This window comes from Ctenopharyngodon idella, chromosome 1 (assembly GCF_019924925.1).
Source record: "Ctenopharyngodon idella isolate HZGC_01 chromosome 1, HZGC01, whole genome shotgun sequence".
Taxonomy (NCBI): domain Eukaryota; kingdom Metazoa; phylum Chordata; class Actinopteri; order Cypriniformes; family Xenocyprididae; genus Ctenopharyngodon; species Ctenopharyngodon idella.
The window spans coordinates 18994446-19020635 of record NC_067220.1 but is presented as its reverse complement, the minus strand read 5'-3'; the positions used below and the strand labels follow the sequence as shown (position 1 = coordinate 19020635).

General features: G+C 35.8%; 2 protein-coding genes across 2 annotated transcripts in view; one reads left to right on the top strand and one right to left on the bottom strand.

Annotated features, from left to right (window-relative positions):
* Positions 1-18588, bottom strand: part of prss12 (serine protease 12) — a 42144-nt gene extending 23556 nt beyond the window's left edge. Inside the window, exons 1-7 of the mRNA XM_051893493.1 lie at positions 17763-18588; positions 15135-15273; positions 11887-12065; positions 11635-11785; positions 7237-7415; positions 5682-5823; positions 5393-5589 (exon numbers count right to left, since the gene is read on the bottom strand). Of these exons, the coding sequence (XP_051749453.1) occupies positions 5393-5589; positions 5682-5823; positions 7237-7415; positions 11635-11785; positions 11887-12065; positions 15135-15273; positions 17763-18105 (1330 nt within the window). The 5' untranslated portion in view covers positions 18106-18588. The remainder of the gene's footprint in view (positions 1-5392; positions 5590-5681; positions 5824-7236; positions 7416-11634; positions 11786-11886; positions 12066-15134; positions 15274-17762) is intronic.
* An 846-nt stretch (positions 18589-19434) lies between these two features.
* On the top strand, positions 19435-24374 carry mettl14 (methyltransferase 14, N6-adenosine-methyltransferase subun). The gene is made up of 11 exons (XM_051893505.1): positions 19435-19626; positions 19759-19847; positions 19985-20072; positions 20181-20258; positions 20743-20830; positions 20945-21035; positions 21349-21490; positions 21603-21695; positions 21991-22107; positions 22227-22437; positions 23829-24374. The coding sequence occupies exons 1-11, from the start codon at positions 19561-19563 to the stop codon at positions 24131-24133; spliced, it is 1368 nt and encodes a 455-aa protein (XP_051749465.1). The 5' UTR covers positions 19435-19560; the 3' UTR covers positions 24134-24374.
* The last annotated feature ends 1816 nt before the right edge of the window (positions 24375-26190 follow it).

Sequence of the window (26190 nt, the reverse complement as noted above, 5' to 3'; positions counted from 1 at the left end):
TCCCTGCTGAAATGGTTTTTTCAGATGGTCTCTACTTTTCATCAGCTCTGTCTATGAGATATCATGAAAAACACTCCAAAAACCACATAGGCATATACTCAGAGGGGTTTTATTTATTTGGACTCATTGTCCAAATACCATGTTTCTGCTAAGTGCATGTCGAGAGTGAAAACTTGAGTGTTTGTATATATACTGGTCATCTTTCATTCATATATAAGGTTTTCTGGTGTGTGAGCAAGAAAGACAGAGACAGAGACATAGATGTAGAGTAACAATTCATGTTAAGTCAATGGAATCACAATAGCAGCAAAACTGACATCACTGTGCTGATCTGGGAGGTAAATCTGTTTCTTTCTGCAAAATGCATTTAAGCATGATCAAATGTGTTAAAATGAGCTGAGAGTATTACTATTGAGACGAATGACTTTGTGAAGGACGGGTGTTCCGGTTCTGTGGAAATCTGCGGAAATTCTCTATTGTGGGCACAGATTCCATGTGGACCCTTATGGATTCCATGTGGCTCAGCGGCAAATGGGAACTAAATTTAAGTTCATTCAGTGAGAAGGAGACATTAGTCAAGCTCTGAGAGTTTCCCATAGAGTCACACTCCCCACATTTTCATAGAGCCATCAACTTGACAGAGGAAGCTATGTGTGTGTGTGTTCCTGTTATTCCCTATGTTATGGGGACCAATGTCCCCACAAGTATAGTAATACACTTTTTTGGTCCCTAGCTTATAAATCATATAGAATGATCTTTTTTGAAAATCTAAAATAGCAGTAAGTTTTCTGTGATGGGTAGGTTTAGAGGGTTATACAGTTTGCACAGTATAAAAACCATTACGCCTATGGAATGTCCCGTAAAACATGAAAACCCAACGTGGGTGTGTGTGTGTGTTGTCCTGGTAAACCCTATGTTATGGGGACAAAATGACATTTTTTGGTCCCCATGAGGAAAACAGCTTATAACTTTCCATTTCGCAAAAGACGTCTCGACGGGGGAGACGTGGTGGCAAGAGGAGACACACAACAATCAGTTTGGAAGAGGGGAACCTAAAGACAATCTGATCTTCAATCATACAGGTCAAGGATTGGATCCACAAGAAGTAAGTCTTCTGAACAAAGGCTTAAGTTTTTTTCCATCTAAAGCTACAGATCCGTTTGTCACTAAAATTGAACTGCTTGAGATTTTTCTTCAGGAAGCACATCCTCATTTTTAATTTCGGATAAAGAGATGCAATATTTAGTCAATCATTCTCTGAATAGGCCAGTCTTTTACATTCTACCTAAGGTCCATAAGAGTTTGGTTAATCCACCAGGACAACCTATAGTAGCAGGAAATAACAGTCTTACTGAACCACTCTCCAGTTTTGTTGATTTTGTTTTAAGGCCTTTAGTTACATCCCTTCCGAGTGTGGGATTACAAATTTAAGAATCTGTTTAAGATCTGCTGATCCTATGTCCTGACATAACATCATATGAAATACTAAGGTGAAGTACATTGTATTTAACATTTTGAGGTAAAAAGGATGACTTTCTAAGAAAGTCAAGTCAGGCAGCCCAGGTGTCTTTATACACTTCCTGACCATTTGGCATGACAAGCTCAAGACACAGCTCTGCCTTTGTGAAGGTATGGGCGATACTGTCAGACTGATTGGATTAGCACCTATGCATTTGAATGCTTTGATCTTCCTACTGGAAGTCAAACTATGTGTGAATGTTTACATCTTAGTTCTTGTGACCAGCTACTGTTTATACCATTTGGGGTACTATTATCTACACAGTCGGGGGTAATTGCCTGTATTGTCTTTAGATGCTTTTGTTTTAGTGGTTACTTCTAAGACTGTGTGTAAAGGCAACACCTTTAAGGACTGCCCACTGAATGCCTATAAAATATCATGTATACACTGCCTTAGTTAGACTTGGATGACTACAGCGACGCACAGCGCGTTTCTCAATAAAGCGTAACTTCTGCTTGAAAGATATCCCAACGTCTCCTGGTCTCTGCTTTGACGAGGAAAAAGTTTCCTACATGAGCTATTTGAGAGACACAGATTTTCTGCAATGCCTATCTACAATACAAAATTTCCAGCAGGATGCTATATTAGCAACTATGGACGTGACCTCTATATATAAAAATATTCCACATTGTCAGGGTTCACTGGCTTTAAAACATTTTCTTGAATTGCGTGTTGATGATGATTGCCTTCTGACAGAATTCATCTATGATATGGCTGAAATGGTACTCACCAAAAATGATTTTCTATTTTTCTATTTTCTATTATTGAGTAATGACATTAGGAGGATTATTAAGGGTCATTGACACATTATCCAAAGTGATTCCCAATTAATAAATGTATTTAATGATCAACCACTTTGTGTTTTCTCTAGGAGCTCTAGTTTGAGGGAAAAACTTGTTCATGCAGATACTTACATCTCTCCGACTACTTTTGTTGATGCCTAGGGTAACTTTTTCATGTTGTAATTGTACCTCTTGTACTAAATATGTAAATCAATACACATTTCACATTTACGCATTTTTTTAGTCTGGGTTGAATTCAGTGTGCAGTTAGCAATTTTCTTGTTTGTTTGCAATGACTTTTTTGTCTCTACACACCTGAAGCAAAAGGATTTCTTCTAGTTTTCTGAAAACAGCTTATAAATCATACTAAGTGATGTTTTTTTGAAAATATAAAAATGTTGAAATTTTTCTGGTTTAGAGGGTCAGGGGATAGAATATAAAGTTTGTACAGTATGAATTTGATGAATTTAAGAAGCAAGTAATACAAAAAAGTAACAAAAAGCTACCAGAAGCTAAATCTGACAAATACTCCATTTGGGGACATCCGGATATGTCCTCAATAGGAAAAATGATTCATAAATAGTTTTTTTTTTTTCTACTCAAAAAACTTTGTGTAGGTCTAGTCTATAGTAATTATTTAAATTAAAAATCTCTCTATTTTACTTTTTTTTAATTTTGTCAATTCAAATACATTGGACAAATTAACTGGATAAACACAGTAAATTAAATTTAGGTTACTAATATCAAAAAAGATTCTTTACAGTGTGTGTGTGTGTGTGTGTGTGTGTGTGTGTGTGTGTGTGTGTGCACGTCTTATTCATATATAAGAATGTTGAAATGTGTTTGATAAGAATACTAAAAACAGGAGACTTCATTACTCCTTTGTTCATACACACAAAGACACACATATCTGAATCCTTGTGTGAGTAAGATGAATTAAACAGGGAGATCTCCTCTACAGTGAGTCTCTTGAAAGCATCAGCTGCTCTGTCCAAAGTCAATAAAGTTAAATAAGCCAGAGAGTGCAGGAAAAAGGACTGCAGCAGGGCATTTACACACAAACAATAGTATCTAGTGTGTATGTGTAAGTGTGTAAGTAACACACTCCTCACCGTTTCCCAGTTCCAGTGTTGTCACTCATTCTGTTATTCACACTCTGACTGGCCTGCTGCCCATAAAGATCTATTACACACACACATTCTCTTTCTCTGTCTGCTGCATTTTACAAAAGGGCTCTGGGAAAGTGGGGAAAAAATGGAATCAAACTGAAAAAAGAGAAAAGCTGCAAAATAATGTGAAAGTACTGTTACTTCTGGATATTTTACTCAAAGCGACACATGTGAATGGTGAACTTTCTGCAAAATAATAATTTAGTTAGCCTGTGTCTTGAATGTAGATTAAGGCAGGAAAAATGTGGCTTGTAGTGTAAATGCATCCCTATAGATCTGTCACAGTCTATTATTTTGAAAATATTAATCAAACAACAAAATGACAAGACAAAGAGATGATTTATGCACCTAAAAATTTGTTCTACTATATTATTCAAATTTTTTATGTCCTTGTGATTAAAATTTCTTGAAATATTTCTTAAAAAAGATTAAAAAAAAAGATATTTGTTAATATTTATATTAAATTAACTTTTTATTTTTTAACCTAGAGTTATAATCATGAAAACAAAGTGAATTCTGTAATCTGGAAGTACAGGAGTGTTTTCCATATGTACTGTATGTGTGTAATGTGTGTGTCTGTCTGGATCCGGTAAAATCATCAGCTCTTTATGAAGCTCAGCAGGAGTCATACATGATAAGTCTAGTGGCAGCTGTACTTGTTAAAGTCTGACTTCATGTCCTCTGACCATTAGCAGAATTCGTTCAGTCTGCCTTGAGCTAGTTAATACATAATGCAGAATCAAAGCGTCCTAATGAGATATCAGAGAGATACTAAAGTTCTTTCAGATCATAACGCTCTTTGTGGATTTTGCATACATATATATTCAGTAGTGCGTGTAATGTAACATTCTGCTGATAGACAGATTGACATCTTCAAGGGGGAATTCAGGTTTTATGTGTGTGTGCATACACCAACCCTTGTGCCACATGGGTTACAGGTGTGGAGGCATCACCATGGCAGCCCCATAATAGGCATCATAACTCTGAAGTGCTAATACAAAAGTATATTACCTCACATATCTGAACCGTATGGAATGCACATGAAAGAGTTTTAAGGGCCGTACTACAAAACAGATGTCCTTTTTTGCCTAATTTGCATAAAATATACAGCAGTTAAAATCACGTAGCATATATATATATATATATATATATATATATATATTATATATATTTCTGAAGGCAGTGTTATATCCTAGCATATTTCAGTTCATGTAACATAATTAGTATTAATGATATTAATAATGCTAATTAATCTTGACACAGTTGCTGAATATTTTCAAAGGCTGACAGCCCTAAATAGATAATTTTTTTATTAATAGTGATTTCATAGTGATTTAATAGATTTCATAATAGTGATTTTAGACCGCTAATAAATATCATTATTATAATGTTAAATTTTATTAAAAATGACTGACGTACCCATATCTGTACACTCCCAATCAGAAGTTTGGAATAATTACAAATGTTTTTGAAAAAAGTTTCTTATGCTCACCAAGGCTGCATTTGATTTACCATACAGTAAAAACAGTAATATTGTGAAATATTACTACAATTTAAAATAACTGTTTTCTCTTCTTCTTATTATTATTATTATTATAGATGCTGAAATTAAGAAACTTCTGTCAGAGAATATGTAACAGAAGAGAAGAAACATAGTTGTTGCAACAAAGTGTGAATGACTAGAATACTAGAATGAGACATTTCTAACATTTCTGCAAGTTTAGGTTTCAAACTTTCAAACCGTATCAGCTTTTTCATAGGTCATGTCAGATTTATGGCTGATGAGATTTATGTCTCCCTAAGTGTTTGAATTGTTCCTACGTCTCTGAGGAGAGAGAATGTATAAGGTGGTGTTAAAGTGTGTGTGTGTGTGTGTGTGTGTGTGTGTGTGTGTGTGTGTGTGTGTGTGTCAGAGCTCTTACTGGTGGGCACTCCGTGTCTGAAGCGTTGGGGGTTGCACACAATGGCTACGTCTTTGTTGTGAGTACAGTCATGTTTGAGCCAGCCCCTCCGGGTGCAGTGTGTGATGCTGGGCTCTTTTCCTGTGCACCTGACATCATCCAGGAGAATAGGACCTGCCGCCATCCCAAACCGCCCTGGTGACACACTCTCCCCTGACCTGCATCAACACAACAGCATTAACAAAGCAGCCAATAATAAACACACCAGCAATCAAATCAAATAACTTAATGTTGCATGTGTGTGTGCTACCTGAAGCCCAGCTGCCTGCAGACGACCTGTGTGTTGGTCTGTGTCCAGCCATCATCACACACAGTCCCCCACTGACCTCTGTAATGAACCTCCAGTCTCCCTTCATAACCCTTCAAACCCCCAACCAGACGCACTGCACCATCTCAAAAAGAGAGAGAGGGATTCCATTTACACCTGGTATTAACATCGACCTTAGATAAACATAAATTTAAAACAATCCCTGCAAAATGTTTTTAAAAAAAATGTCTCATAAGCCTTAAGATCAACATTAAAGTTGTAAAGTGTATGCGTTTGATTAACTAAATAGAACTGGTTCACAAGAGTCATTCATTCCAAAATCAGTTGGAGTAAACTGATAGCACCGTATGGGTCGATTCACTGAAACTTATAAGAGTTGAGTCACTTACAAAACTAGTTCTGAAAAGAAGTGCACTTGTACTTCAAATATTTTTTTTTTTAAATTGTACTCAAGTTGCAGATAATATAATATCAATGGAATATAGGTCCACTTAAGTGTACTTATGTCACAGTCATGTTCTGTTTGGTTTTCCCTGTCACTTGTTTTACCTGTGTTCTCGTTTATTCATTAGTTGTCATGGTTTCTAATTACTTCTCACCTGTTTCCTGTTCCGTTAACGATCTTCCCCTGTGTATTTAAGCCCTCTGTTCCTTCTTTTCTTTGTCTCGCGTTAAAGTTTTGGTAGTTTTGTTCTCGTTTGTGTTTATTAAAGTAGTTCTTGATTGTTCATTTTGTGTCATGCATCATCTTTGGATCAAGCTACAGCTCACCATTCTAACTTAAATATGTTTCTTAACACACTTTTTTTTAAAGTGCACTTTGTAATGTTAAATTAAAAATTTTCCTTTAAAGTATATTTTAACAAGTACACTTGTTTTGATGTATTGACTAACATACTAAAGCACATGTAAAGTAAATGATCATAATTTTAACTGTAATGTGTTATTCAATATTAAATTGAATTATTAATATGTTTTAAATGTATCAAACTGCAACTTCATCATTTGAAATGTTTAATTACAAATATATTTAAATACATGGCATAAAAGTTTCAATAAAAATGATATTAAAGTAGATTTAGTTTACATTCTGCAGTACACTTTATCCATAATTCATAGAAATAATTGTGAAATTACATGTCTTAAGTCCTACAAAAGTATCAAAAATCACTCTAAAGTTCAGCTAATTGCATTTAATATAAATTTAAACTCTAATTTTTCAGTTACTTGCAATTACCATACAATTAAGTGTTCAAAAACATTACATTTCAGTTCAAAATTAAGTTTATTTTTTAACTGTATTATTTTTATAATGAGCACTATGTGTAAAAGTATGCTAAAGTATACTTCTTTTTCACAAGGGTTACGGTGCTGTAGGGCCGCTGAATAGTACTGCAGGAAACACTGTCAGTGCAACTGAATGTCAAAACAATGGCCCTCAGTTCCCAAAGCTACACATATATCATGTAATTTAACAGAACTTTAGTCTGTTTCTCACCTAAGTTTTGTCCATACTTGTATATGTGTATGTGTTTACCTGTAAGTGGGATACAAGAAACTCCAGCATCCTCTGTGTGGTCACAGTTGTGCTCCCCCCAGGCAGTTTTTGGACACTGTTCTATGGAAAGCTCATTTCCTGTGCAGCTCACCTCGTCCAACAATACACGCCCTGAGCCTGCACCGAAATACGCTCCCACCCAAGCCTTAGCGATGCCACTGTACACATAGATCAGAAAATAATACAAAAAACAACACTTCAGTGGAAAATTCAAATCACTGAAATTCATGACTCAAAGAAAGTGAAACAATCACTGTGTAGATTAAGATCTGAAAATCTGGCATTCCACTAGCTGATTCTTCCAGCTGATTTGCAGTCGTTCATATACAGTCATTTTAAAATCAGAGGAAGTTGTTTGTGCGTGTGGCATTTCTTACATTATGATACAGATGAGCTTCTTTAAATGAGATTCTTACACTGAAGAACTGACAAGCCATAACAGACCTTGTGAAAAATAAGTGCACTTCATTGTATTGACTGTGCACTTGTAGTGTACTTCAAATCTTAAAAGTATTTTTTTTTTTTTTTAAACTGTACTTGCAGAAAATATAGCATTAATGAAATAAAAAAAACACTTGTAATCTTAACACCCATAAGTACACTATTAAAAAGTGTACTTTGTAATAATGTACTAAGGAACATGTAATTGATAATTTTTTGAATTGTGACAAATGTGTAATTACTACACATTTAAATACATGACATGCCAGTTTCAACAGAAATGACATTAAAGTTTATTTTAATTTACCATAAATCCATGTCAGTACGTTTGGAAGTACACTTTCTACTACCATATTTCAAAGACAATAAAATAATTATGAAATTACATCAAAAAATGTTCTTAAGTTCTACTTAAGTGGGTCAAAACCACTCTAAAGTGCAGTGCTTTGCATTTATTAAAAATTTAAACTATAATGCATTTTCGTTCAGTTGCAGTTAACATGCAATTAAGTGTGTGAAAACATGGCATTCAGTTTGCACTTAAGTATATTAATTTAAAGTATATTATTTCCCTAATAATACTCTTTTTAAAAGTATGCTAAAGTATACATTTTCACAAGTGCCTGCCACAAATGCTGAATATTAAACATGGTGATTGTGTAACTGAGCATTTTGGGGGTTCTCGTACACTTTAATGACTAATAAATTTAAGAAAGTGGAGGCAGAACAGTCTGTTGTTTAATGAATGTGACTTTTTTACCACTAAAATTGAACATGTATATTACAGCCCTGAAGGATAAAATCACTCCATGATTCAGTCTATTGCAATTGTTTATGTTAGCATGGAACCTCTTTTTTAATTTGGCGACCTTCACATTGATTTGCTGGCAAAATGGGCCAGAGCGATACATAACAGGTAATGGGAGAGAAATGTCAGAGGCAGCCATTTAGTCTGTTACCCCTCTTACATTCTTAATCGGTGAGTATGGCAGAACTCCAACAAGGCGAGATTTCTACAACACTCACATCCAAAACTGAATTGTTTCAAGCAGACTCGTGGGCCGCATTAAGAGTGTTCTATGAGATTATATATTTTAAAATTCTTTCTGTGATTAATAGACAATCAAGCACAAAGTTCAGCAGTCAATAATCTGAAAGTTGAGAGGCAAATGAAGTGGAACTGCGGTCTCCGACATGCACAAACCCACACGTTTTATTCTACAAGAGTTTTTTCAGCTCAATAAAGAGCCCTTCACATGAGTGATTATTATACAAACTCACACACACCTGCAGAGCTCACTTCTGGGCACCATTTGTTATGTCCGTTTCAACATTATAGTTGAAAAGCTTGAAACAATCAACCTGATTCACATCTTGATCTTTCCATTCCCTTTTTCCGTTCCTTTCTAATTCCTTTCCTCCCACTAAATCACCCTTTACGCCTTCTCGATCTCTCTTCCTCTGGCTCTCATCCTCTCATTCTCTCATTATCTCCATTTTCTGTCTGTCTCTAACACACTCACTTTCTTACTGAGAACACTTTGGCTTTGTGTGTCAGGAACCTCCCAAGAAAATATTTCACATTTTTATGCACAGAAGACACTCTACTCCTCTCTTTTTCTCCTACCTCCTCTCTATCTTCCTTCTATTTTCACACATCTCAGTTGTAAAGAACACCCTGGTGTTCCTCTAAATAGACAGTTTGTTTCCAAAAACCAGGTCAAGCCTCTTGGCTATGTTCAGACAGGCAGATTTCTTTGGCAACCATGACTAGTTTTTTGTAGGGCTGTCAATAATGATTTAATAATAATTAATTAACTTGGTTAATAAAATTAATTATAAATATAAAATTAATATAAAAATATATGTTTGTTTAGAATACAAATTGTGATACAACTGATGACTTAATCAGCATATCAAGCAATTAATTTGTTTAAAAAACAAACCCAATCCAAATCTCATAATCCATACAGTATGCGGTGTGAAATGTGATTCAATGCATTTCAGTCAGATCAGATTTCAAGTATTTTTCATAATATTGGACAAAACATGAATGTAATGTTATACACAAAGCGCAGTAGTGTCTACAGCAGTGTCTGAATTCATTCATTCATTCATTCTCAAAAGTGGCATTCACTACATACTGAATAACAAGTAAGCATATGCATGAATGTTGTTTTGTCTGATGCGCCTAATGATTTCAGTGCCACGGCGGAATGATATGATTATTGTTAACCAATGTAGATATACTAGATATTTTCTACATCAGCGATACCCAATCCTGTTCCTGGAGATGGGCTGCGTCTGAAGCTTTAGGCAGCTGACTTGTTGCCTCGCTGCCTTATCAGGCAATGACTTTGCAGGAGGCATTTGCACACAAAGGTAGGTTACCTTACAAAACTGATTTCAGAGAAACTTCTGAGGCAGCATAACAGTATAATGATTATTTACAACAAAATAGAGCTTTGGTGATAACAAAGCAAATATCTGAAGTCCCCCTGTGGTGAAAAAACAGTTTTTAATGTTGTTCATTAATGTCTATCTGGTGTTTTTAACATGCTTTAAGACAAACCATGTGCAAATTCATAAGTCAACACCATTGCTGAGTATTTTCTCTTTAAAACTGCAATAAACCAAAGACAGTCTCAAACCCGTGGTTTGAAATCGCTGGTGTTTCTGACGTCGCAAACTACCTTGTATCACATCAACGCACCAGCGGGCTTTAGCATATCATTAACTGACCGCACAAGGAAGTCTCAAAAGAAGGTTATCCCGGTATATTTTTCTGTTGATATGAAAAATTATGTAGATTTAGCTATATAGCGGGTGTATGATGTATATTACGATGTATATGCCTTTCTTCTCTGATGTTCTGAGTTGTTCAAAGTGTTTCTAAGGATATTGATTGTTAGAAGGCAGCTGTCTGACTCATGAATGTGAACATGGTTTGTGTAACATTACCAACACATTATTAGCTGTTTTGATAACATAGTCAAGCAAAACACAAATCATATTACTTACTGTTATGTGTCCGACGTTGTAAAGAGCGATACCATTGTGCAGCGTTTACCTCAGTACACTGACCCAGTGGATCTAGTCCGAGCTCAAGCGAGTGAGTAGAGGCGGGGCTAATTATCATATTCATAGATCCGTGTATATTAAATGAGGCAAGGGTGTAGAGTTACATTCAAGCTATTTTAAGGCATTAAGAATTTTTTTCACAGGAAAAAAACGTTTAAATATGTAATTTTGGTGATCAAAGAGGAGTTTTAAGGGATACAATTATTGACTACAGGGGGACTTTAATTACTTCAATAGTAATGTTTTTGCTAGAAATGACATCAAAGGTGGAAAACGTTGGTCAAAAATGTACATTTACACAGAAACTGACTACCAACTGCAACTTTCAGATGGCATCTTTATTTTTTAGCTGAACTGTCACAGAATGGAAAGCACAGGATTGTTGAATATCAAAGGCAGCGAAGGATACATCTATGCTGCCTTCAAAAATTTATCAGATGAAGGTATCTCAGGAGACAGGTAGTGAAGCTAACTATTGGATTCGGACGAGCCTTGATACCTTCCTACCTTAAATTGCATCATCCGAAGCCAGCATTACCCTACCTAGCTGCAGAGTTCAGATCCTACCCTGACCCAACACACCTCTCAGTAATTATCCTGAAGATCTTAACTAGCTGGTTCAGTTGTGTTTGGTCAGGGTTGGAGCTGAACTTTGCAGGAAGGTAGATCTCCAGGAATAGGATTGGGGACCCCTTTTCTTCACTATCTGAATGGATCTGATTTCAGTACTTGCAAAACAAATTAATTGGATTTGTAACACAAAAGATCGGATTTTAAAACCAAACTATATAAAACTATATATATATATATCTGTGTGCAGTATGAAAGTATATAAAATGTGTGTGTGTGTCTTACCCTAACCCCAGCTGTCTGCAGACCACCTCAGCATCGTTATCGTCCCACTGGTCGTCACAAACTGTGCCCCACTGTCCTGCATGATACACTTCTACTCTGCCCTCATACGCTGATGGACCACCAGAGAGCCTTACCGGGACAAACACTGAAGCTAAACATACACACACATGCTTCATTCAAGATATTTTCACTTTTTTTGAGAGTATGTTTGTGACTGTGTCTGTGTTTATGTATCTGTGTGCGTGTGCATACCCTCCACTGGTGAGCAAGAGACGGCAGCGGCCTGGCGGTTAACACACTGTCCCCCGTTCCATATGGTGCGATTGCACTGGAGTAAGTCCTCTTCCTGTCCTTCACAGCCCACAGTCTGCCAGTGAACTACAGACACCACCAGACGTGATACAGGACTCACACGTGCACGTGCCCTGTAACTGAGACGACATAGGATTTTTAAAATTTTTGTCTCATTTGTCTCACTTCAGTCTTTTCTCAGTTATCCATTTAGATTTTATGATATTTCAACTATTCATGTACCTTTGTCAAAGTTAATGGTAAACCACATGTTCTGAAGCCTGGGGTCAGCACCCCACATGGGGTTGCAAATGATGAAGATGCAGTCGCAAAACATTTTTGTGAACTTTATATTTTTTCTTTTTTTGTTAAATTGAGCATAGTTTTTATAGCCACAGATAATTCTGCATTATGCTAGTATTATTCTTGCATAACTGTTGTTACACTCTTCTGTCCCTGCTCTGAAAAATATGCTCTGGATATTGATAAGGAGCTGTCTGACTGACATGTAAAATGAACAATCTCAGTTCACGCGTTTTTACAAGAAAATGCTGATACCATTGACAGAACTTAGTCACACAAGAAACAATATTTTGTTATTTATAAATGTGTCAAACTAAATTACAGAATAAATTTAAAAGATTTAATTCCATGAATCTAGTAAGCTGGCAACTCTTAAACATCTCAACTTCTTAAACATAAGCACTTTTGATTCATGTCAATTATTAAGCCAGTGATTGTTTCCCTATATTATATTTGTTCAGTTACTTATTTATATATGAGATGAAAGATTGTGAGAAAAATTAGCGAGCAAGGCTTGCAGACCTGGCTTTTAACATGATCGACGTGGATTCGAATCCGCCTTTTGCCAAGCTCGCATTTATTTTCAATAAAAATGAAAATAATGTTCTAAAAGTGGAAATAAACTGCGAATGAGCATTTTATAAAATTAAAAGTGTTTATTGGGTAGGGTTAGGGGAAGGTGTAGGAGGGTTTTTATTCTCCCAATAAGGCAGCATCCATTTAACAACTTTAATAAATATAATCATTTACACTATGATATTATTGCATCCGGTTAACGTACAAAAATACTGAGGTGCAAATAGTATCTGCCAATATAAAGTATAGATAGCACCTAATTACTATTTACTCTTATTGCAAAGAACTGATACTTTTACATGGTGTAAATAGAATCTATCGCTATTTTCACCTAGTGTAAAAAGCATATCGCTAAGAAAATGCTGCTATTTTCACTTAGTGTAAATAGAAAATATTGCTATTTTCACTTAGTTTAAATAGCATCTATCGCTAAGAAAATATGCTATTTTCACTTAGTGTAAATAGCATCTATCGCACCTAAATTGCATAATGCATCCTTGCTGAGTACTTTTTTTTTTTCCAAAAAAGTCTTACTAAATCTAAACCTTTGACTAATAATGTATAACATTAGAATCTTAGTATATTTTATGTATTATTATACTAATTAGCAAGCAACAGAATTGAGCACTGAGATCAAGACAAATTTCTCAAAGCTGAACTAATTAAAAAAAAAAAAAACATCTTAAAACTGTGGTGCTGAAGACAGAAAAAAATGTGTGACGCAATGAGTCAATGATAATGAAATTGGCAAATTATTGAAATGTGTTTTTATTCTTAAGAACGTTATTTGCTGCCTATGAGCCTCTTCTACATAGGTGGGGCATGGACCAAAAAAGCTTGAGAACCCCCGCGGTAGACAGACAGATAGAAAACATAAATCAAAGTCTGTGAAGTCTATCTGTCTATCTAGCTTTTAAATAATTCAAGTATGTTCATCTATCAAAGCTGAGACACTCAATGAATTATTCACAAATGACAAATGGGCTCTAAGCTCCTGAGGTCAAAAGATGACAGGTCCACACATGTGTATGTATCCATTTGTGTTTTAATGGTAAAATAATACTTTTTGTCAGACTTATAACTGTCATTGTTGTGTCATGTGATCTACGAGACCCTGCAATCACCTCTCCCTGAGCACGCTCAGTAATGACCTCAGACAAATGCTCACAGATAGAAGTGTGTGAGCGTGATAGACACAAACCACATGGGTGTGTTCGTGATTGAGATTAGAACACTCTGGGGAAATCAGCGATCTTTTAAAACACCCGCACGCATATATTCACTGCTTGACAACTCACTAAGCATATGCTGTGTTTAAAGGTGAAAGATTGACCTTTGACCTTTGACTCCCTAGGGTCAAATACCAAAGGATTCCATGCGCAACCTTACAAAGGTGTTTTGTGGTTAGGTAATAAACAAACGGGCAGCATATGGTTGTCGGAGCACAGTAACTATCTCTTTGACAGGCCCAGTTGTGGCGGCACTGACAATGTGGCTTCAAAAACTAAATAAAACCACATGCTTTACCTTACCACCGTGAAATCCACCATGGACAGACATAACATATGCTGAATATTTCAGCAGTACATGGACTGTATTGTTTGTGTTTAGGTTTTGGTAAAAAGTAAATTAACACTCTGTTCCTCTGTTCTTACTCTGTATACTCTGCCTAATATTTTTAGTGTAAAACCATATGCATAACACTAGTAGTATGATACATTGTTGTCACATGACCTCACCACATTGCATGTTTAAGTCAGAGTACGGCATCCAATTAGTATCTCAGGGTCAGGGATGGTTATTTTGCATTAATCTAATTTTATTAATTAAATTGCTCTTTTTGAAGCTTAAAAAAAAACATTTGGAATGACAACATTTGACATTTTAATTTTTGGTTAAACTATATCTTTAACTCTTGACAGTCCAGTTAAATAAGTCAAGTATCAAGCCGAGTACAATCGCTTCTGCACTTTGGGCCAGACAGGACAAAGCGATATTGATAAAATGTTGTGATGTATATAGATACTAAAATGTTTAGTTTACTATAGTTAATAATACAATATAATATAATAATTATTTGTGATCGACACTTATTAGAAATATGACAGTAAAAGTTTGCTATAATACTTTGTCATTAATCACACTAGAAATGGAAGTCAAGTCTAATGCATCGCAGGATTCGGCAAAGTATGCTCTGTGATATACTGCATATTTTGATAAATATAGTAAGTCATTCAGATATTGCACACAGCATACATACTGCAAAAATAGTACAAGTGGTATGACAGTATGTTGTACATACTGTATATATATATGTGTGTATGTGTTACCCCTGTCCCAGCTGTCGACACACCACAGCGGCATCTCGGTCATCCCAGTCATTACTGCAGATGGTTCCCCACACACCGTTCAGATACACTTCTATCGTACCATCCAACTTGGATCTGCCTCCCTGCAGTCGCAAAGAGCCTGCAAATGCACATAAAAAAGTGAGTTAAACTTGAAAGTGTTGTTGACCTTCACTGCTCAGGCAGGTGATAAAAATGAATGTTCTGCAAACAATTGGTTCCGCTGATCTCCGTAATTTTGATAAATGTGCGCATTACAAATGTTCCCACAGTTACGTTGCACGAAAACATTAATCCATGACTTGCTTTATGTGATGACAGAAGAATGTTTAACCTCCACATGAGTTTCACTTGTCAGTTCTATAATAAATGTGTGTTTGTGCATGTGATACTGCAAATTGCTCACAGCTATAATGTATGTCATGAAAACAATGTAAGCTATTGAGTACAACAGTACAAAAAGGTCTATTATAAAACCAGTGAGTGCAGATGAGAAAAGCCATTTCTTTACTATTAAAGTACATCTCTGCATTCTAACTGGACATAAATATTCACAGGTTTACAGTATATTAATTTGTAGTTGAGAACTAAAAATAGCTCTTTTAGCCACATGTAGGTATACCTTTAAGTTTTGGATATGAAATAATTCAGAGATACTGGTTATCAAATTACAGTAAACTAGTGCAAACAATACAATAATTGGTATTTTTTAATATAACATATCATTTAAGGTGTATTCAGGTGTGGTATTAAGGTGTATTAAGGTGCGTGTGTGTGTGTGTGTGTGTGTGTGTGTGTGTGTGTGTGTGTGTCTGTTTACAGTATGTGCTGCCCAGCTGTTGCATTCAGAGCAGTATAAATCACACGTATTGGATAACCAAACATAATGGCAGCACATATTCTTCAAACATTTCAGCGCTTCAAAACTTTCACAGAATGTTTGGAAAATGTGAGGCGGCTGATGTGCTGGAAATGTAAGCTAATAGAATACTAAAATATTTAAATAAACTCATCCGGTTCCCATTTAATACACTGATAAGCTGTTCACATGCAAAGTGATTTTTCATTAATATTGGAAAGATTGTAAACAAATGTCACAAATAATAAATACAGAAAGATTATGGAGGAACTCAACCCAAAATTTTAGACCTCTTCTCCAAGTTTTATTTCCAAGGCCTATTTTAGACCCCCGTTGATTACATCATCAGATTATTTGTGACAGTGCATACATTTTCTAGGAACATTCAAAAAAAATGTTTGATAAAAAAACATTTGGTAACACTTTATTTTAGGGTCTTTTAACTAGTTGCTTATTAGCATGCATATTACTAGAATATTGGCTATTTATTAGTACTTATTAATCACATATTAATGCCTTATTCTACATGACCTTATTCTACATTCTTAATCCTACCCAATGCCTAAACTTAACAACTAACTTACTAAATATTAATAAGCAGTAAATTAGGCGTTTATTGAGGGAAAAGTCGTATTTAATAGTTTATATGTGTTCACTATACTAAAGTGTTACCAAAAATTTCATTACAAATCAGAGGCCATGAGGATGCATATTCCTGTCCTTACAAAAACTGACCATGGTAACCACATATTTTATATATATATTTCAATAAATATATCACAATATAGTTCATTGTTCCTGGTAACACGTGGGACTAATTGTCGCAAAGGGAGGTTGCTTATCCCACATAGTCACAACATTGGGACATGTTGTCACAAAAGGTCAACGTGTGTTCCATTAACATTCTTTTCCAGGGAAAAGTGGAAATGTTTGTAGCCAAGAATTTATTTATTTTTTAATTATACACAAATTGACTTTTAAAAACTAGCTTACCTTAAAATGTGAAAACTTTATTGCCCCGATTTTTCCGTACAGTAGTCTACTACTTTATTTCCGTCTCAGTGCTATTTATTCTCTCACGTTGTCACAAGTCAAACTTTCAAATGGTGATTGCCAAAATAAACTGTACTGACTTCTTAGCAGCGCATTGACTCCAAATCTCGCGCTCCAGAAATAACCAAAAACGAGAGCGAGCGACTCGAGCCCGTCAGCAAAGGGAAATCTCTGCTGGCAGCTTAAGACCTGCACGAGACGCGCTCGTGCATATTTACTCATTTCTACAGCTTCCGCTGCAACAGAAATAACTTAAATTGCGAAATTTCTGTTTGAGATTGATTGTTGCCTCAAAGTAAGACCCAAATGATAAAATGACCTCGTGCGCCGGATGAGAGTGGCTGCTTTGTTCTCATAGGTGCTACCTGAGGCGCGCATACCTTTCCCACGCGTGGATGCATTGAAGTTTGGACATGTCTTAGCTTGCTTGCGTGCATTGCAATGTTTTCTTTTTTGTGCGGGCTTTTTTATGCCTTACTATGTTTTAACTATCAATCATAAGTTTAGCAAAACATTTAAGTATGAACATTAAACTATTCATATTAAGAAATCTTGAACGACTGGCGCGTGGAGGTAAGTCTTTTGTCTAAGAAAATGAAACACACTTGACGCGCAGTTTTCCCTCGCGTAAGTTAATATTGAATACTGTTCTTGTCAATTAGATAATTTTATTTCGTGTAGCATATGTATATATTTACCTTGCTTGCAGTCGCAGTACCCCCAGTCAATGCGTCCTCGGCTGTTTGGGAAGAAACACCAGGGCCGAATTCTCCCGTCCGGGTTCCGACAGAAGCTGTGATCTCCAAGACCTTTGCCCGGATATCGCTCTATAACACCGGGCACGTTGTTCCAGCTCATGCATTTCACGCCTGATTCGGTTGCGTCTATAAATCCCTCGTAAAAGCCCGCTTTCCCTTTGCTTTGAATACAGTCGGTGAACGGAGACCCGTCACTACCGGAGATGAGCAGCAGCGTGCAGAGGGTGAAGAGAAACCGACATCTCACATCCATCACGATCAACCTGTCTGTCACTGTAACCATAATAACAATAACAGTTCCTCTCCAGTCTATATGGAGACATGGTCCTTGAGTTGTCTCATCTTGTCTTTTGGCTGTTATCGGAGCAGCTCAGAGTCAGACGCTGATCAATAAAAGAGAAACCGAGTGGGGAAGCCCGGGGCTTATAATATTAATGACTCATACATATTGATGATTAAGTCACCAGAGATTTGAAGTTTTAAAAAAAGAAATAAATCAATAATGATGTCCTTCATTAAGAAGTGTCAAGGTAGAATAACTAAAATAGTATAAGGCAAATTAATTGTTCAAATTTCCACCCACTACAAAATCGTCACGACAGCACACAGGCTTCTGGGAGATATTCCACGATTAAGGTACGCGCGCCGATCCTCCCAGAATCTGAACTTAAACGAGTCCGTGCGGGCATTATAAGTGTCTGGTCTAGTCATCACTCTCTCCGGTGTGAAATCTTGTGTTCAAGCATTCAGGGCTGATCGCAGTGACCAACAGACGAGACAAAGTTCATGTCTGCCCTCTTGTGTCAGTAAAATATAACCAAATATATAGTCACTGCTCTAAAATAAAACCGACAAACATACTGTGTAGATACATATACAATTTAAAAGAATGTTTTCTGTTTTAATGCGTTTTAAAATGTAATTTAGGCTATTCCTAAAATGGAAAAGCTGAATTTTCAGAAGCCATTACGCCGGTCTTCAGTGTCACATGATCCTTCAGAAATCTTTCTAATATGCTGATTTGTGGCTCAAGAAATATCTTATTATCAATTTTGAAACCCGTTTTTGCTGCTTATTAGTTTTGTGGAAACCGTGATACACACCAAAGAAGAAGAAATAACTATTTTTATTCACCAATGACATATTAAATTGATCAAAACAGACAGACATTTATAATGTTACAAAAGATTTCTATTTCAAATAAGTGCTGTTCATGGAAATCACAAAATAATAGCATGAACAAAATCAAATAAAAATTAACAGAATTAGGGTAAAATAAATATAGGCCTATTTCCCATTTATTACAAACTGCTACAAACATCCGGAAATGGCATAAAAATACCGTTCTGAAACAACGTGTTGGAAGCCTCTGTACAATATAAATAAATTAATAAAACAAGTTAATTAAAATAAAGTCATTCTAGCTACGCGCCTGATTTACAAAAATCATTAATAAATGTAAGAAAATGGGGATTTAAAAAAAAACAAACTAAATTTAAGAATGAAACATATTCCAACATAATAATATTATTAAGCAGAAAATGTAGCAAATCTTAATAAATTAATACGCAATGTTTTAACTTCTTTAAAGGAAAATGAGCCGTTTGCTGACGTCATAGTGTGCGTCTGATGATGTAAAATACGTGCGACTGCTTTGAGGTTTTCAATGAATTTTTTGCCGCACTTTTGTTTTCATCATATAATTGTATAAGTTTATTCCCTGCAAAATATTATTGACATGAACAGCCGGCTGCAAGAAATACGTGAAAGGCAGAAGCTAAGACGACAGCTTCTTGCACAGCAGGTGAAGAAATGCAACTTTTTAGCTTACTGCATAAATGCGGTGTTAGCGAGTATTGGCAGACTAATTGTGTTATACTTTATACTTATGAATCAATATAGATAGCTTTGTTAATTTTAATGATTTGTTTTGCAGCTCGGGGCAGAGAGTCCCGATAGCATCGGTGCTGTTCTCAATAGTAAAGATGAACAAAAAGAGATCGAAGAGACTAGAGAGACATGCAGGTAGAAGAAATATGCTTGTTTGATTGTTCTGAAAAACTGTATTGATATGGCGATTTTTACACTAAGCACAAGTCAGAACATTGACAATAATGATGGCGTCAGACAGTCACCCTTTGTCTGTGTTATGTTTACTGTAGGGCATCATTTGACACATCAGTTCCTGGTGGTAAAAGAAAGTGTATGAATGAGGGTGAAGAACCAGAGGAGGATGTGGAGGAGCAGAGGGTGAGTGAGCACTGATCAGGAATCGGCTGTAATTTCTAAATTCTGTTTAGTTTAGATTAGGTCAGGGCTGTAGTTAACTGATCCTGGATCCGCTGTGTGGTGTTACAGGAAGATGTTGAGCCCCAGCAGCAGGAGGAGAGCGGACCATATGAAGAGGTGTACAAAGACTCCAGCACTTTCCTGAAGGTAGATTTAAAAACAATAATACATAATTGCATGCTAGTACGATGGGAATTTGTGCAAAAATCTTACATTATGTTGGTGATAACCATGAAATCAAAATTTACTATTCCTATTTTTCTATGGGAAATTGCAATATTTAAAGTTTTTTTTTTACAATTGCTAGGACACATTTTTTAATACTTTGGTCACTTTTTCAAAACTCTTCAGTCTTCATACAGTTCTGACTGTTTTTGTGCCCTCGTAATCTTTAATCAAAATAACTTCCCCTCCCATTGTGAAAACTACAATCCAATCAATTCCCGATAGACAAAATCAAGTCCTGTCCTACTTTTTTTTTTCTTGTTCCAGAAGCCGTTTCACTCAGATATATATATTACAATAGGGAAGAAAACACTTCTTCTGTTTATGCCGACTTTAACAATAATGAAGTTATTGCAATCTGTTTTTTATTATAAAGATCAAGATATCATCACTTTCTGTTTTACAGGGCACTCAGAGTTTAAATCCCCACAATGATTACTGCCAACACTTTGTGGACACAGGTCATAGACCTCAAAACTTTATCCGAGATGGAGGTAAATGGTCCGATCTCTTTCTATTTTTTTTTTTTTTTTTTTTTCCCTTTTCTCCCTCTCTCATGCCCAGCTATGAGATTGTGTTAAGTTAACCTATGCTCCATTGTGCTGTAGGTTTGGCTGACAGGTTTGAGGAGTACCCCAAACAAAGAGAGCTCATCCGACTGAAAGATGAGCTCATCGCTGCCACCAACACCCCACCCATGTGAGAAAGCCTGCTGTCAGTCAATGAAAAAAAGAAAGATGTCTAATTGGCCTTTTTACTAAATTTCACTTGTATATTCTTCATTTATCTATAAGAAAAGCGGGGTCTGCATTGAAGTTTGAGACTGCATTGAAAATCTAAGATGTTTTTTTTATTATTTAAACATGGATTAAAAACAAATTATTTTAAAATATTCAATTTGGAAAGCAAATAAATAAATAAATTATAATCATTTCACTAGAAGCCTTTTGGATCCCATCGTATGTCTTATTTGCTTGTGTATATGAATATATGAATGTCTTTTGTGTGTCAGGTATCTGCAGGCAGATCCAGACTCGTTTGATCTGAGAGATTTGAAGTGTAAGTTTGATGTGATTCTGATAGAGCCTCCATTAGAGGAGTATTACAGAGAGTCGGGCATCATTGCCAACGAGCGCTTTTGGACCTGGGACGATGTGAGTTATTGCAAATGTCTCTCAAATTCAACCACATTTGAGCATTGGAAAATATTTCGAATTGAGTTATACATTCTTATTCTATTTTATTTTTATTACATAAAAATTATAGATCATGAAGCTGGACATAGAGGAAATCTCATCTATTCGCTCTTTTGTATTCCTGTGGTGTGGCTCAGGAGAAGGCCTTGATCTTGGCCGAATGGTACAAATCTCACAATCACACACACAGCGTGGCATATTTGTGTTTGTTGCACATATCACCTTCTGTAATCATAATCTTAACTTGAAATGTGATATATCTGTGATCTCAAGAAAATGTTTAATTTGAATTCTGTTTTGATATGAAGTATTTATCAGCAAATTTTACTGATTTAAATGCTGCATGATTATGTAAATGACATGCATTACTACATAACCTGCCCACAAACAAATATGCTGCATTACAAGTCATGAGTCTTGCAAACTATATTTTAACATCTTTCTCTCTTCTCTCTCAGTGTCTGAGGAAATGGGGCTTCAGGCGATGTGAAGACATTTGTTGGATCAAGACCAACAAAAACAACCCTGGCAAGACCAAAACACTGGACCCTAAAGCAGTGTTCCAGAGAACTAAGGTAAAAAACACTGTCCTGATTGGTTAATGCAACATTGTTGGCACTAACAATTGTTTCCAGTTAGAAATGCTTTTATTTTTTCTTCTCTGATGCCTCTCTTGTTGTGTGTGTGTACTCAGGAACACTGTCTGATGGGTATCAAAGGCACAGTTAGACGCAGCACAGATGGCGATTTTATTCATGCTAATGTGGATATAGACCTGATCATTACAGAGGAGCCAGAGATGGGCAATATTGAGAAGCCAGTGGAGATTTTCCACATCATTGAACATTTCTGCTTGGGCCGTAGACGGCTGCACCTGTTTGGCAGGGACAGCACCATCAGGCCAGGTTAGATATTAGCCTATAGTTCACCCAAACAATTCTGTAATTTTTTTACTCACCCTCATATCGTTCCTGTATGCTATTTTCTCAGGAGCACAAAAGTAGAATTTAAAGGATTAGTTCACTTTCAAATAAAAATTTCCTAATAATTTACTCACCCCCATGTCATCCAAGATGTCCATGTCCTTCTTTCTTCAGTCGAAAAGAAATTAAGGTTTTTGATGAAAACGTTCCAGGGTTATTCTCCTTATAGTGGACAAAATTATAGTTTCAGTGCAGCTTCAAAGGGCTTTAAACGATACCAGACGAGGAATAAGGGTCTTATCTAGTGAAACGATTGGTCATTTTCTAAAAAAAAAATGTAAAAATTATATACGTTTCAACCATAAACGCTCGTCTTGAACTAGCTCTCTTCTTCTTCTCTATTAGAATTCCGGCAGTGTTTCTGCTAAGTGTATTACTGCCCTCCACAGGTCAAAGTTTGAACTAATTGTTATATACTTATTGTATTTGACAATTTAGTTCAAACTTTGAACCTTTATTTTTTTTTTAGAAAATGACCGATCGTTTCGCTAGATAAGACCCTTATTCCTCGTCTGGTATCGTTTAAAGCCCTTTGAAGCTGCACTGAAACTGTAATTTTGACCTTCAACCGTTTGCGGCCAACTGAAGTCCACTATAAGGAGAATAATCCTGGAATGTTTTCATCAAAAACCTTCATTTCTTTTCGACTGAAGAAAGAAGGACATGGACATCTTGGATGACATGGGGGGTGAGTAAATTATCAGGAAATTTTTATTTGAAAGTGGACTAATCCTTTAAGTACAAGTTACAAAAGTGACAATACAGTATGACAATTATATATATTATATTATATTATATTATATTATATTATATTATATTATAAGCTACTGTTAAAAGTTTGAGGTTGGTAAGATTTTTTAAAAATGTTTTTTGAAAGAGGTCACCAAGGCTGCATTTATTTGATCAAAAATATATTAAAAACAGTTATGTTGTGAAATATTACAATTTAAAATGACTGTTTTCTATGTAATTTATTGCTGTGATGGCAAAGCTCCAGTCTTCAGTATCACAGGATCCTTCAGAAATCCTTGCAATATGCTGATTTTTTTTTTCTCAAGAGGCATTTCCTTTTATTATTACAATTGAAAATAGTTATGCTGCTTAATATTTTTGTTTTTTTAGGATTCTTTAATGAATATAAAGTTGAAAAGAACAGTATTAATTTGAAATAGAAAATTCTAAATATATTTATTTTGATCAATATCATTGTTGAATAAAAGTATTAGTATTCTTTAAAAAAAAAAAAAAATCTTGCTGACCACAAACTTTTGAATGGTAGTGTATGTTTACTCTCTGTTATGCATTTGTTTCAGGTTGGCTGACTGTGGGCCCTACCTTGACCAATAGCAACTTCAATGCAGAAGCTTACGCCACCCACTTCAGTGAGCCCAACTCTTACTTGTCTGGTTGTACTGAAGAAATTGAGAGACTCCGACCCAAATCCCCACCTCCTAAATCTATGGCAGAGAGAGGTGGGGGAGCTCCACGAGGAGGACGGGGCGGTCCTTCTGCGGGACGAGGGGATCGAGGTCGAGAGAGAAACCGGCCAAACTTCCGTGGAGATCGAGGTGGATTCAGAGGCCGTGGTGGCCCACATCGTGGATTCCCTCCCCGATAGTGCACGACGTGCCAACTTTGAGACTGAAAACAGAAAATGTGATGGGTCTGATATTTTTGTACCTGAAATTTGAAAAGGTATTTTCCCCCTTTGTATTGTTTTGTTAGTGTATTATGAATGAGGTTAAGAGTGGGAATTAATTTTAATGACATACAAACTCAATTCTGTATGACTTCTGTTCTGTTAAGTCACATTTGTAAGAATTTTATTCAACCTCAATTAAACTGTTTTTTAACAAAAATTTGAAAGGATTTAGCTTTTATTTTTTGTTTGTTTTTACATTTGCACATTACTTGAATCATCTTATGTGTGTTTTGTGCATCTCTCATCTGAACGTCAGTGGGCCTCTCCTCCTGCCATGTGCACACTTCCTGTGTGTCCTGTGGAGGGCAGCAAGGCTGCGTTTTATGATCGGTGTCAAAGCTTATTGATTCTGTCACTAGTCAACATTTTTTGATGTTTCTACTTTACAGGTAGTTGGTTTGTGGTGGGGAACTGCTCATCATGAGAAACATAACATGGAGATATTTTGATATTTTTAAGGCTAAAGTTCTAACTTCAGACTGCTTTGCATTCATTTATACTTGGTATCATGAAGGGTGGGAATTGACTGGATCATTGTGGTTTGCTTTTAGTGCGATCTCATGTGAGCAACAGGCCCCGCTCTCGCGCCGAAAAACGTCATCAGAAGAGAAGAAATCTTGGATGGGTGGATGGGGAAGTCATTTTTTATTAAAAATTATGAGGGCACATGAATTAAAAAAGATGTACATGGATAAATCATTCATAGGAACTACTGCAATATTCCATAAAAAAAAAAAAAAAAAATCCGATTACATTGTGACCTTAACTAGAAGATTCAAAATGTAAGACAGTATTCTTCTCAATGAACAAAATAAGAACATGAGTCTGATACTAGTTAGAACAGTGGTTCTCAAACAGGGGCCCTGGACCCAATAGGAGGCCTCAATATGATTTAAAATAAGACAAAACAAGCAATAATTTAAGGGAAAACTGCTAAAAGTTTAAAAGTTAAGATATTTCATATTTTAATTCAACCCCTCAACAACTTTGAAGAACCAGGGTTCCCACTAGATATATTTATTTTAATTCATTTTTATTTATATTTAAATGTGGTTTATAACACTTTATCTATAAAAAATCATGTAAATTAATAAAATCTATCTATATCATTACCATAATTAATATACAATTTTCTAGTTATGCCAAGCTATTTTATTGGGTAGAAATTTTGAGTAAAAGAATTTTAAAAAATCCTTAAACAAAATCCTTATCCAGTAAGTCACGAACAACTAAAATATCATGGGACCTTTGGGTAGCACTTTATTTTACAGACCTGTTCCCTATCTACATACTGTATACTTGTTATGGTAATTACAATAACTGCATAATAACTATGTACTAACCCTGAAACTACCCCTAAACCTAACCTTAACCCATTTGCCCCCGGTTTCACAGACAAGGCTTAAGCTATTCCTAGACTAAAATGCATGTTTCAGCTGTTGTAACTGAAAGCAACTTGCACTGACATATCTTAAAATATGTCAGTGTCATTGTTTTGTCTCAAGATGCACACCAGTAATGTGTTTTTCTAGTTAAAGTTTATAAAAGCTATTTAAATGCCTTAATTGAACTAAGGCCTAATCTTGGCTTAGGCTAAGCCCTGTCTGTGAAACTGGGCCGTAGTTTCCTTATAGCTATTACCCAGTATATACTGTAAAATAAAGTGCAATCAACCTTTGAATATTGATGTGGACAATGTAGGACAAAAATGTTGATTCAAAAAGGTTGAAAACCATTGAGTTTGGTTATCTCAGTTATCTAAGGTTTAGCATTGTTTTCTGGTCTGATTTAGTTGCAACATTACATACATAAATGTGACAACATCTTCTAGGCCAGCAGAAATGTGGGTCAGGTGCATGTTCTAATGTAATTAGCATATGAAGAATACCCAGCATACATTTGCCATAATTTGCCATAACAGCGTGCATGAAAGGTAGTTTTTAAACTGCTGTTGTATTCCACAATCGTTACAC

What these genes read in the sequence shown, in the direction of transcription:
- mettl14 (XM_051893505.1), top strand. Translation starts at nt 19,561, where the DNA reads ATGAACAGCCGGCTGCAAGAAATACGTGAAAGGCAGAAGCTAAGACGA. An exon ending in GCTTTTGGACCTGGGACGAT is followed by an intron (nt 21,491 to 21,602) that starts GTGAGTTATTGC and finishes TAAAAATTATAG; the next exon opens with ATCATGAAGCTGGACATAGA. An exon ending in GCCTTGATCTTGGCCGAATG is followed by an intron (nt 21,696 to 21,990) that starts GTACAAATCTCA and finishes CTTCTCTCTCAG; the next exon opens with TGTCTGAGGAAATGGGGCTT.